Below are 13121 nucleotides of genomic sequence, written 5' to 3' on the forward strand. Positions count from 1 at the left end.
TACACAATCGGTCTACAAAATGATTATCTTGCAGTAATTTCAAAGTTGACTATCATCATTGAATTAAAATATAAGTTTGTCTTTGAAAAAAAGTCAAGTACTAAAAATTGTTTTTTTGCCTGTTTTCTATGAGAGCATACAAGCTGGCCCCATACGCTTCCAAACCTTTACCCGCTAAATTTCAAAATGGACTGTCTCATTAAATCTGGTCAGTACTATATTATACAAAGGGTTTCACTAAAATTTTACAGACTGAACAGAAAACCAAACAATGTACCTGCCACTACACATCCTAAACAATGTAAGCACTACACATCCTAAACAATGTAAGCACTACACACCCTAAACAATGTAAGCACTACACGCCCTAAACAATGTACAAGCACTACACACCCTAAACAATGTAAGCACTACACACCCTAAACAATGTAAGCACTACACATCCTAAACAATGTAAGCACTACACATCCTAAACAATGTAAGCACTACACATCCTAAACAATGTAAGCACTACACATCCTAAACAATGTACAAGCACTCCACACCCTAAACAATGTAAGCACTACACATCCTAAACAATGTAAGCACTACACATCCTAAACAATGTACAAGCACTACACACCCTAAACAATGTAAGCACTACACACCCTAAACAATGTAAGCACTACACATCCTAAACAATGTAAGCACTACACATCCTAAACAATGTAAGCACTACACATCCTAAACAATGTAAGCAAACCGGTGTTGTACAAGGGGCTGACCATTAGTAAAATTCAAGGGTCATGGAAAAAGGGGACTTGCAGTTTCAGAAAGGCTTTTATTATCAATCTTATTTGTATTACAGTAAACAGTATTCATATATGAATAAATATTAATTTTAATACATACATGACACAACCGGGTCTAAAAATTGATTATCTTGCAGTAACTTCAGAAGTTTGACCTATCATCATTGAATTAAAATATAAATGTTTGTCTTTTGAAAAAAAAAGTCAAAGTACTTAAAAAATTGTTTTTTCTTTCTTGCCTGTTTTCTATGGAGAGTCCACTAAACACATGCTGGCCCCATACAGCTTCCCTAACCTTTACCCTGCTAAATTTCTAAAATGGACTAGTCCTTCATAAAATCTGGTCAGTACCATATATTATTCAAAGGGGTGTTCACTGAAAATTTACAGACTGAACAGAAAACAGTGCAGACCATGGTCAGCCTGCACAGATGTGCAGGCTGATCTTGGTCTGCACTAGTCGCAAAGGCATAATCACTTGCCACCAGCAGGCTGAAGGCTAACTATCTTAGGCATTTTTAAGATTTCTCTACAAAATATATGTATAAATAGCTCAAAAAACAAAGTTTTATGATACAAAACTTGAAAACTCACTAGACTGCCTGTCAATCAATTCTTGCATTAGTATGCTACATTGTATCCTGAGATGGCTTGTGTTGGTTTCTGAGAGCAGTTGCATGTGTTCTTCTATACACAATTCTTCACTGAGCTCCGATATCAGCTCCACCAGCAGCTCATTCAGTTCGGATTTCTCTCTGAAATGGAAGTTGAGAAAACAAGTGAAATCGGTTTATATTATATGTATCTTTCACTGGTGGATGATGCAAATGGAAATATCTGGCTCGAGGGTAAATGTTTAGGCAGTAACGAGGCTCTCCCGAGTTACTGCAAAACAGTTACAGGAGAGCCAGATACAATACTACATGTATTTCCATGCACACCTTCAGCTAGTGAAAGATTCTTTTTCTTGCATGCCATATACTTGGATTAAATAGAAGAAATGAAGTAAAACAAATACTTTTCTTTTGTGCATTATTTTATCATAGCAGCATATGAATTTAGGCATTCATTCATAAATTGCAGCATTTGAGTCATCTTACACCTAGTTTTTGTAGCACCGGTAAAAACATGGGAAAATCCTGTCTGACATGCAAGAAATGTATTTTGATTGTTTCTGAAGACTGAGAGATTATCAAGCATACTTTTCCCATATATGGAACAACACTTTAACATACAAGAATATGAATCATAACTGGAAATAGTAATCAAAAAATACTTTTAATCAATATATCAGTAAAGACTTAAATTACGTAATTTCTCAAAAAGACATGACGTATATACGAGGGCGGTTAAAAAATAACGTAGACTTTTGGTGTCAGAAGAAGCATATTGTATAAAGAGCAATGTGAAATATATTATTGTAATTCGCAATCTTTCTCTTATTTGGTCATACATTTTTTGTAACATTTTTACTGATAGGCGAAGCGTGTGGAACGTTTTAATTACCATAGTTACACATTAACGGCGCAGTCGCTTTTTCATCTGTAATGATTTGAATTTTACTGCTATATTCGCACTGATAGAACACTTTTTCGCCAGAAAATATGTCAAAGTGCAGCAATACGTCAGGGCAACATGCTTTGTTTGTTTGTTTTGGGTTTAACGCCGTTGCAGTTAACCTAACCAGTGTTCCTGGATTCTGTACCAGTACAAACCTGTTCTCTGCAAGTAACTGCCAACTTCCACACATGAATCAGAGGTGGAAGACTAATGATTTCAGACACAATGTCGTTTATCAAATAGTCAAAGAGAACATACGCCCCGCCCGTGGATCGAACTCACAACCCCGCAATCCGTAGACCAACGCTCTTACCCTACTGAGCTAAGCGGGCAGACTAGGGTGACATGCACCAAGAGCACCAAGAGTATGGCATCATTCAGACATAGGAGGCAAAATAAACAATATTTAAACTAAGTGAGTATCACTGTTTATAATGCATGTTATGTCGTCATCGACTCGGATAGATAATCAGGCAGTTGTTTAGTTATGTAGACATTTTGGCGAAAAGCAATTGAAATTTATAAACTAATGAAGCAGATGGCATAACAATGTTTGGTCATCTGTGTCTAGATTTTCAGGTAGTACGAACGATTCGCAAATGTCCAATACTTGCTTAAAGACAATGGAGGTAAAGGGAGAAAACAAAAAATCTGTTAAAAAGCTAGAGAAAAAGTCTACGTTATTTTTGAACAACCCTCGTACCCCTTAGTATCAGAATGTATAAGACATCTATTAATTTTATAACAGAACTGTTTTACTTTTGCGAATATAGTAATTAAGATATTGTGAAATTATTATGTTGCATTGGTAAAAAAAAATAAAACTTATGGATTTCTTTCAAATGTAAGATCCAACTGTCATGCTTTAAGTTTCCTCGTAACTAAACATAATATGAGCCGTGCCATGGGAAAACCAACATAGTGGCTTTGCCACCAGCATGGATCCAGACCAGCCTGCGCATCCGCGCAGTCTGGTCAGGCTCCATGCTGTTCGCTTTTTAAGCCTATTGGAATTGGAGAAACTGTTAGCGAACAGCATGGATCCTGACCAGACTGCGCGGATGCGCAGGCTGGTCTGGATCCATGCTGGTTGCACACCCACTATGTTGGTTTTCTCATGGCACGGCTCATATATTACCTTTGATTGATGATGATGATTTTCCATGCTGGTTTACTGTACATGAGCTGCCCACACACCTGATTGGCCAGGCTCGTCTTTCCCATCCCACTTATACCACATAACACCACACCTGTGAGAGAAAGTAATAGAAACAGGAATGCCAGACTGTCACAATATATGCCTGTCATAGCATATTTCTTTACACTAGCACCTGTATTTTCAAATGAAATTTTAATTCTGTGGTTGTGTAGTAATTCTTATGTTTTTCTAAGTCCACAAAAAAAACTCCCTACCAGGTAGAGATATTTTAAAATACACCTAAAAATTGGATGTAACATGCATGTTGTACTTCAGAATAAGGGTCTTGATTTTTCTCTATGGGAAGTAATTAAAAAAAGTTACAATATAACTATTTATAGTAACAACAAAGGGAAGTAATTCTAAACTAGGGTCATGGTTCTTGCGCATGACACTCTGTCTCATGGTGGTGAACATTTTTGCCAAATTACACCAAAATCCCTCCATGAAGAAATGCTCTAGACTAAGTCATTCTTGTATATGACCTTTAGCCTCTAAGTGTGACCTTGACCTTAGACCTACTGGGACCTGGTTCTTGCACATGACACTCTGTCTCATGGTGGTGAACATTTGTGCTAAGTTACATCAAATTCCCTCCATGCATGAAGAAGAAATGCTCCGGACAAAGTATAAACATCTGACCTCTAAGTGTGACCTTGACTTTAAAGCTAGAGCCTGGTTCTTGCGCACGACACTTTGTCTTATGATGGCAAACAGCTGTGCCGAGTTACATCAAAATCCCCTATGCATGAAGAAGAAATGCTCCAGACAAAGTCATTCTTTAATTTAACCTTTGATCTCTGCTCCAGATAAAGTCATTCTTTAATTTAACCTTTGATTTCTAAGTGTGACCTTGACCTTAGACCAAGGGACCTTGTTCTTTTGCATGACACTCCGTCTCACGATGGTTAATATTTGTGTCAAGTTACATCAAAATCCCTCATGCACAAATAAGATATGCTCAGGACAAAGTTTGTTGGCGCTGCCCGCCTGCTCTCCTGCCTGCCCACCTGCCTGCTAGGGGCGTTCCCATAATATGTTCCGTTTTTCAAACAAAGAAGTAAAAAGATATACAGTCGAGACTGCCTTAACGACCCCCTGAATTTAGCGACTCCCTGTCATATGCGACCCTATTTTATGCTCCGGACGCAATTTACTATTAAAAGAGTCTGAATTAAGCAACCCCCTGCCTTACGCGACAAGCGACTGTGAAATCGGGCTCCCGAATCGATATTTAGACCGTTTTCAGCGACTTTGAGACACTCCCTCGCAAGTTTTTACACGATAGAGTTACCGTTCTTTATCTCACGTGAAGTTGTTTGAGACGAGAACTTATTTGTTTACAAAAAATGGCTGATGAAAAACATAAAAAAGAACTGTTTTGACATTAGAACAGCGCGTTAAGGCACTTGAATTGCTCGATTAGGGAAAACCAGCGTATAAAGTCGCTGAAGAATTCGGAGTCGGTGCATAAATTAACTTTATTCCTGGTGAAACAAAAATATGGCGGTATTTAACAGGAAACGACGAAGTAAACACAGATTTAAGATGCAGTCAATAATCAAATAAATGTCAATGAACAATTAGTACACAAAAATATAAATATCATAAACCTCAGTGTGTAAACAGTTCAAATGGAACATTTATATTTTACTGCTCCCCTTTATTTTCTTGCCAGATCATGAGCTTAAATTTGTTTTATCAACAACACGCGAATGATGCAAATTATTTGAAATTTATATTTTATCAATATGCAATTAAAGAAATAGTATTTAATCATTTTCCACTCCTACCTTAAAAGAGGCCAATATATAAGTATCCGATATTCATGTACTCTAATTGGAAATATATATGAAACCAGCGTCATCCTGTTAAGTGAGACTTTTTAAGAGACTCCCTGTCATATGTGACCTTTTTCGCTGCTTCCCAAAGTCGGTCTCTTAAAACAGTCTCGACTGTATCATAGTCTAGGAGCTAGTCTATTTAGATTACTTTCACATACTTTTTCTGTGTCAATACATCAAAGCTTATTTCAAATGATTTAAACTGACCTTTAAATTCTTCCCTCAAGTACTTGAGGACATCTTCTAGTACAACTTCTCTACCAACAAAGTTAGGGTCTATGTTAATCCCTTTCTCTGCACATTTCTGGAGGTACTCTTTCTTAGCTTTCTTGTAACTTGAAATCCACTCTTTATAATTAATTTCACCTGTAAATTATAACATTACCTATTAAAAGATCAGGCTATGAATTCATTTACACAATTAGTTTATGCAAAATTTGTCAAGTAAGGTTTTGTGTGGGGAAATTTTTAATATATACCATTCATATATTGTTTGTTTGTTTGTTGGGGTTTTTCTAATCACCGGCAGGGCCTGGGTAGAACCTGTGACTGACCTTCCGTACGCAAGATAGATGGCTTCCTCACATGAAGAATTCGATGCCCCGAGTAAAGCTTGAACCCACATTGGTGATTTAAAGTCAGCAACCTTAATAACTCGGCCATGGAGGCCCCTCATATACTGTAAAATCATGAATTTTTGTAGGGCTCTATGTTTGTATCCCTCTTTTGTAGGGATTTTGTTGTTGCATCATTCACAGAAGTAAATTCCAACTATTTTCATCTCCACAAATTCATACCTCACTTTGTTAAAAATCCTGAAATTTCATCTCCACAAAATATTAAATGAGTTTATAGCACATATAAAATATATCCTGGCAACATACCAACTTTAATGATCTTCATTAGATGTTCTCTGTTCCGGCTTTAACAGAAGAAACCCTGATCTTCTAGAAGCCAGCTGGAGAGCTTCCTCAAAGAAAAATCATCTCTTGCAAGAAACTGCTACGGAATTAGGCTAATGATTGAGAGTCAGCAACTTTGAGCATGAAGGGAAAGGATATACAGTGTATTTGCAGGGGACTATTTTTAGTAGATTTTGTGGTTGTGTTACTCCAACAAATTTAACTACAGTAAAAACCCTGAAAACCGAATCCTCTGAAAATTGGATGATTTTCGAATTCCAAAGTTTTTCTGTCATACATTCTTTTAAAAAACACTCTGAATTCTGGTAATTCTGAATTCTGAAAACCAGACAATTTTTCATGGCCACAAAGGATTACTAAACATAAAATATCCTCTGAACACTGGAGAATAAGTGTAAAACGTTTGTGTATTGTCACTTTAATTTTAAAAACATTATCTCAAACAGGTGACATGTCTGATCCGACACAAATGTTACATTAGCAGTTGTGAAAGACACTTATTTGTGTGTTTAAATGTGTATCTTAGCTATCAAACTATCAAATGAACAAGAAGCTGCGTTCAATAAACGCCTGATGCCCCCTGTGGCATCCTTGTTGATACAAAGCAACATAAGTTCAAAACGAGGTCAAGTTCAATGTCAAACTGAGGTCAGGTGATGTCTGAAGATGAGGAATGGTCACAGGTTACATCTGCATTAGTATCAAGTCATTCTAGAAAGGGGTATTGATGCTAGACAAAACGGTCCCATTTGGTTAACCAAGAGACGGCCCATATAAAGGAACCTAAGTCCAAAATGAGGTCAAGGTCAAGGTCACACTGAGGTCAGGTGATGTCTGAAGATGAGTAATGGTCACAGGTTACATCTACATTAGTATCAAGTCATTCTAGTAAGGGGTATTGATGCTAGATGAAACGGTCAAATTTGGTTAACCACGAGTCTGGCCCATATAAAGCAACCTAAGTCCAAAATGAAGTCAAGGTCAAGGTCAAGGTCAAACTGAGGTCAGGTGATGTCTGAAGATGAGTAATGGTCACAGGTTACATCTGCATTAATATCAAGTCATTCTAGTAAGGGGTATTGATGCTAGACGAAACGGTCCCATTTGGTTAACCTCGTACGGACAGACGAACGGATGGACGGACGAACGAATGGATGGATGGACGAACGGACAGGCCAATCACTATATGCCTCCCGCATCAGTAGATGCCGGAGAGCATAAAAATATCTTAATCTAAGAGAGCGAAGTTAACTGATAATGACTAGATCTCTTGTTGTACAAGTCCTTTTACCAAAATGGCTTTTTTTTCCACATATGAAAAATATAAATATTCATAATTATTAAAGATCAATCTTCACATGATGCATATTCCATGCCAGATTTATAGGAGCTCGTCTATTCCATTTCCATGATAAGAGAAACATTCCTGTAAAGTTTCATTTTATGAGGTTTTGTGTTAAATGACTATAATTTTTCAGTTTTAATATAATACAAGAGAGAAACAAAAACAAAAAGACATTAAAGATAATACCAGCAGATAAAACAAAGAATGGACAAAAAATTGTATACATAATGCTATGTACCTCAAACAAATCTGTGAAAATCCCCTGAAAACGGGACATATGACTTGATCCGGACAGGGTTCGGTTTTCAGAAATTTTTCTGAACAATCAGCATATTCTATCATCAAAAGTTGAAACCCACAAACTCCTATCTCAATGATGTTTTGGCTAATTACTTTACAAAACTCTTTATCTCTGAAATAGCTGTTTTTGGCCAAAACCATGAAAGTTTAAGCCCATGAAATCAACTGACTTTACAATGTCATAATTTCAGCTCCATAGTTATCTAGAAACATTTGTTTCATTTGACCTTGTTATCAGGTAACATAAATGTTTCTTACCCATTCCACCATGGAAGTTAATACATCCTATCACATGCTCTAGATGATCCACTGCCCCATTTTCTCCCAGAATGTCCTCCAGTACACTGAAGTACTTGATATACTGTAACTCTTGCTCTTCCGAATCAAGGGCTTTGTATTCATCTCCCAAATGATCTTTGGAATATATTTTAAAATTTTCAAATGTACGTGGGTCCAAATTCTGACAAATGTTGTCAACCAGAACTCTCCATGGGTTAACTGTCAATGGGTCGTCAAAGCTCGAATCTTCAGACTCAAGTTTTGGTCTTGTCGGGAGCATTTCTGAAGTTTTTTTTTTTTTTTTTTTTTTTTTAAATGTCTTCCAAACCTCAGTCTAGATCAAAACTAAAGGTTTAAATATGATAAATATCCATGTCTGAATCTCCCTAGATAATTATATTGCTTTAAAACCACTGAGTCAGCCATTCTCTCCTTCAGTTGAATTACATTACAATGCTTGTACCACTTTAAAAATTACGGGCATACTTCAATCATCTAACCATGGTTGCTGTCAAAGAATTTGATGGTTTTCTTATGTGTAAGAAGTCGACCAGTGCAGCTATCCACTGACACAAGTTACTGATTTTTGTACTGCATTTTGCTCATCTTAAGCATGCAGTGTCAAACACATCAATCCACAAGTCAGCACACACACCTCTATTGCCATAACTATTAACCAGCTTAACTATGTTTGCCCCAATCAAAGTAGGCCAAACTGTTTGCACTAATGTGACTTCTCTCCAGATGACTGGTCATATTACTCTAAATCACTGTGCCAGCATTTCTCTTCTAGACTACTGTTGCAGTACCATGAGGTCTACTAAATTACTGATTAGCATTCTCCTCGTGATCTGTCGTACACAAACAGCCTGAGCTCTGAAATAAAAAATATGTATATTTCAGAGAAGTATAACATATTCTAAATTATTTGCAGTTTATATAATATCATTTAAATAAGTGAAAGAGGTGTTGCCAGGCAATTTTAAGTCTTCTACTCTTTATGGGGCAATTAATTAAATGAAGTAATAATACCATCATTTAAAAGATATGTACATCAGACGAAATTTGTTTCATCACCTTGTTATGGGGAATGTTTCTGCCAGTTATTTCGATATCTAAGAATCCAAACATTACAAAAAAGTTTCAAAGCCGAACAAGAAAAATGTATATAAAGTCTTTGACCTCTAACCTAATAAAACAGGTCCTAATAAGCAAGAAAATCTTAGAGACGTTGCATCAAATCCAGGCCCAATAAGGTTTCCATGTGGTACTTGTGGTCGTGCAGTTGCGAAAAAACATTATAGGCTATATGCTGTGACAAATGTGATGTATGGTCACATATGAAATGTGCGGGCATCTGTGACCAACGGAGTACATCAGACTTGGTAATACAGACAAACCCTAGTTCTGCATGGGATGCATCATCTCTACAGAATCTCTGTCACTAAATCAAATCAGAATATTTCTGACAGTGAACAAAATCACCCTCTTAATATTAGTTTAAGTAGTTATCAGCAATCAGTCTGCTCCACGAATATTGAAGATAAGCAGTATGAACGTTTCAATCTCCGATGATGTTCCTATCTCACCATCACCCTTCACAGAACTCCGAGAAATACGACAAAAACATCCTAAAAAACTTTTGGTTGCACATCTGAACATAAACAGCTTGAATTCCAAATTTGTGGAAATTCATGAATTATTAGTAGATCAAATTATAGACATTCTGTTCCTTTCCGAAACTAAAATAGATCCATCATAGACATACCTTGATTCTGATTTTAATATTTCAGGCTAAAAGCTTGATAGAAGAGACAGGGACATTCATTATGGAGGATTAGCCTCCTTTGTAAGATCAGACATACCATCAAGAAGAAGAAAAGATCTTGAGTGTAAATACATTGAACAAGAGGGCCATAATGGCCCTATATCACTCACCTGTTATCATTGCACTTAAGGACAAGAAGATGAAGAAATTTAACCAAAAAGAAAAAGAAAATCAAGTGACCCCTGGGGTGGGGTCAATTTTGACCCCAAGTGTCATGATTTAAACAATTTCTAGAGGTCCACTAGGCAATTCTACATGTGAAATATCTAAGCTCTAGGTCTTCTGGTTTATTTTTAGAAAAAATTTGAAGATTTTCCTATATATAGATGTAAAATCAAGTGACCCCTGGGGCGGGGTCATGATTTGAACAAATTTTGTAGAGATCCACTAGGCAATGCTACATGAGAAATATCTAAGCTCTAAGCCTTCTGGTTTATTTTTAGAAAATTTTGAAGATTTTTCTATGTACAATCAAGTAACCCCATGGGGCGGGGTCAATTTGATCCCGGAGGTCATGATTTGAACAAATTTTGTAGAAGTCTACTAGGCAATGCTACAAGTCAAATATCTAAGATCTAGGCCTTCTGGTTTATTTTTAGAAAATTTTTGAAGATTTTCCTATGTAAAATCAAGTGACCCCTGGGGCGGTGTCATTTTGACCCCAGGGATCATGATTTGAAAACAATTTGTAGTCTGGTCCACTAGGCAATGCTACATGTCAAATATCTAAGTTCTAGGCCTTCTGGTTTATTTTTAGAAATTTTTTAAAGATTTTCCTATGTAAAATAAAGTGACCCATGGGGCGAGGTCAATTTTGACCCCCGGGGGTCATGATTTGAACAAATTTTGTAGAGGTCCACTAGGCAATGCTACATGTGAAATATCTAAGCTCTAGGCCTTCTGGATTATTTTTAGAAAAATTTTGAAGATTTTCCTATGTAAAATCAAGTGACCCCTGGGGCGGGGTCAATTTTGACCCCGGGGTCATGATTTGAACAACTTTAGTAGAGGTCCACTAGGCAATGCTACATGTCAATATCTAAGCTCTAGGGCTTCTGGTTTTTGAGAAGAAGATTTTTTAAGATTTTCCTATGTAAAATCAAGTGACCCCGGGGGCGGGGTAAATTTTGACCCCGGGGTCATGATTTGAACAAATTTGGTAGAGGTCCACAAGGCAATGCTTCACACCAAATATCTAAGCTCTAGGGCTTCTGGTTTTTGAAAAGAAGATTTTTAAAGTTTTTCCTTTCAGTTGCCATGGCAACCAGAGTTCTGCATGGAATTAAATTCTTTGAAAATTTTGAAAGGGGGCCACCCAAGGATCATTCCTGTGAAGTTTGGTGTAATTCTGCCCAGTGGTTTTCAAGAAGAGGATGTTTTTAGAAATTGTTGACGACGGCGGACGACGGACTATGCACGACGCACGACGGACATCAAGCGGTCACAATAGCTCACCTTGTCACTTCGTGACAGGTGAGCTAAAAACCTAGTTTATGAGGTAACCCTTAACAAAAACAAGTGAATGAAGTATTGCCATGCAATACAAAGTCCCCTACTGGAGGGCACCTAATTTTCTCTACTGCAGTATAACATAATGAACTGATATCTGGTCAATAATGCATAAACAATATTGTACTATATATACAATATGTTATAAAAAAAAACACTTGGATTGAAATTTGCATATATAAAAACCTTTAGTTGTTTTCATATAGCACTTTTTTTTTGGCCGATTATCAAAAAGGTATCATATAAGTTATTTATAGTGGAAAAAAAAAAATTCTATACAAGTCCACACAAAACTCTTTACCATGTAGAGATAGGTCAAAATACAGCTAAAAATTGGATGTAACACGCATGTTGTACTACAGAAAACTGGTCTCAATTTTTCCCTACAGCCTGTAATAAATAAGTTACAATATAAGTTATTTATAGTAAAACAAAGGAACATAATTCTAAAAACAAGACTGCCTCATGGTTGTAAACATTTGTGCCAAGTTACATCAAAATCCCTCCATGCATAAAGAAGAAATGCTCCAGACAAAGTCATTCTTGAATTTGGCATTTGACCTCTAAGTGTAACTTTGACCTAAGACCTAGGGACCTGGTTCTTGCGCAATCCATCTCATGGTAGTGAACATTAATGCCAAGTTACATCAAAATCCCTCCATGCATGAAGAAGAAGTGTTCTAGACAATGTCATTCTAGTATCTGAACTTTGGCCTCTATGTGTGACCGGACAGGAAAAAAACCCTATGCCATGTTAACATTTGACTGCCAAGTGTGACCTTGACCTTTGAGCTAGGGGTCCGGGTTTTGCGCATGACACGTCATCTCATCATGGGAACATTTGTGCCAAGTTATATTAAAATCTTCATGGATGGCAGAGTTATGGACCGGACAAAAAGCCTCTGATTAACCTTTGACCTCCAATTGTGACCTTGACCTCTGAGCTAGGGGTCCGGGTTTTGTGCATGACACATCGTCTTATTATGAGGTACATTTGTGCCAAGTAATATTAAAATCCCTTCATAGATGGCAGAGTTATGGGCCGGACAGGAAAAAGGCCCTGTTGACCTTTGACCTACAATTATGACCTTGACCTTTAAGCTAGGGGTCTGGGTTTTGCGCATGACACGTCGTCTCATCATTGGGAACATTTGTGCCAAGTAATATCAAAATCCCTTCATGGATGACAGAGTAATGGACCGGACACGAAATTGCGGATGGACGGAAGGACAGACGGACGGAAAGATGGACGGACGGAAAAGCGCATTCATATAGTCCCTGAAACTGGTTTTCAACCAGTAGGGGACTAATAAATGGTGTTACATATGTGCCTTCAGAGATAAATGTTTAGCTTTATTTGACAACTATGCAGTAATTGCCTAATTTGTGACCTACATTTTGACTTACTCTCTGACAGAAAAAGGCAAGCCACTCCTAGATATCTGTGAACTTTTTAGTCTGACAAATGTTAAGGAAGCTACCTGCTTTTAAATATGAAAAATTGTAAGCCATCTCTTCTGGATGTATTTTTAACAAATTCTAAA

At 37.1% G+C, this 13121-nt stretch overlaps 1 protein-coding gene across 7 annotated transcripts in view; it reads right to left on the reverse strand.

Moving 5' to 3' along the window:
- LOC123550897 (uncharacterized) overlaps positions 1 to 13121 on the reverse strand; it is a 49175-nt gene that overhangs the window by 21504 nt on the left and 14550 nt on the right. For 6 of the 7 annotated variants that reach the window (XM_053540258.1, XM_045339372.2, XM_053540259.1 and 3 more), the window contains exons 2-5: positions 8220 to 9116; positions 5601 to 5759; positions 3490 to 3601; positions 1386 to 1546 (exon numbers count right to left, since the gene is read on the reverse strand). In XM_053540258.1, the coding sequence (XP_053396233.1) occupies positions 1386 to 1546; positions 3490 to 3601; positions 5601 to 5759; positions 8220 to 8520 (733 nt within the window). In that variant the 5' untranslated portion in view covers positions 8521 to 9116. The other variant, XM_053540262.1, reaches the window with a different exon arrangement.

The sequence above is a fragment of the Mercenaria mercenaria genome, chromosome 4 (genome assembly GCF_021730395.1).
Source record: "Mercenaria mercenaria strain notata chromosome 4, MADL_Memer_1, whole genome shotgun sequence".
NCBI lineage: Eukaryota > Metazoa > Mollusca > Bivalvia > Venerida > Veneridae > Mercenaria > Mercenaria mercenaria.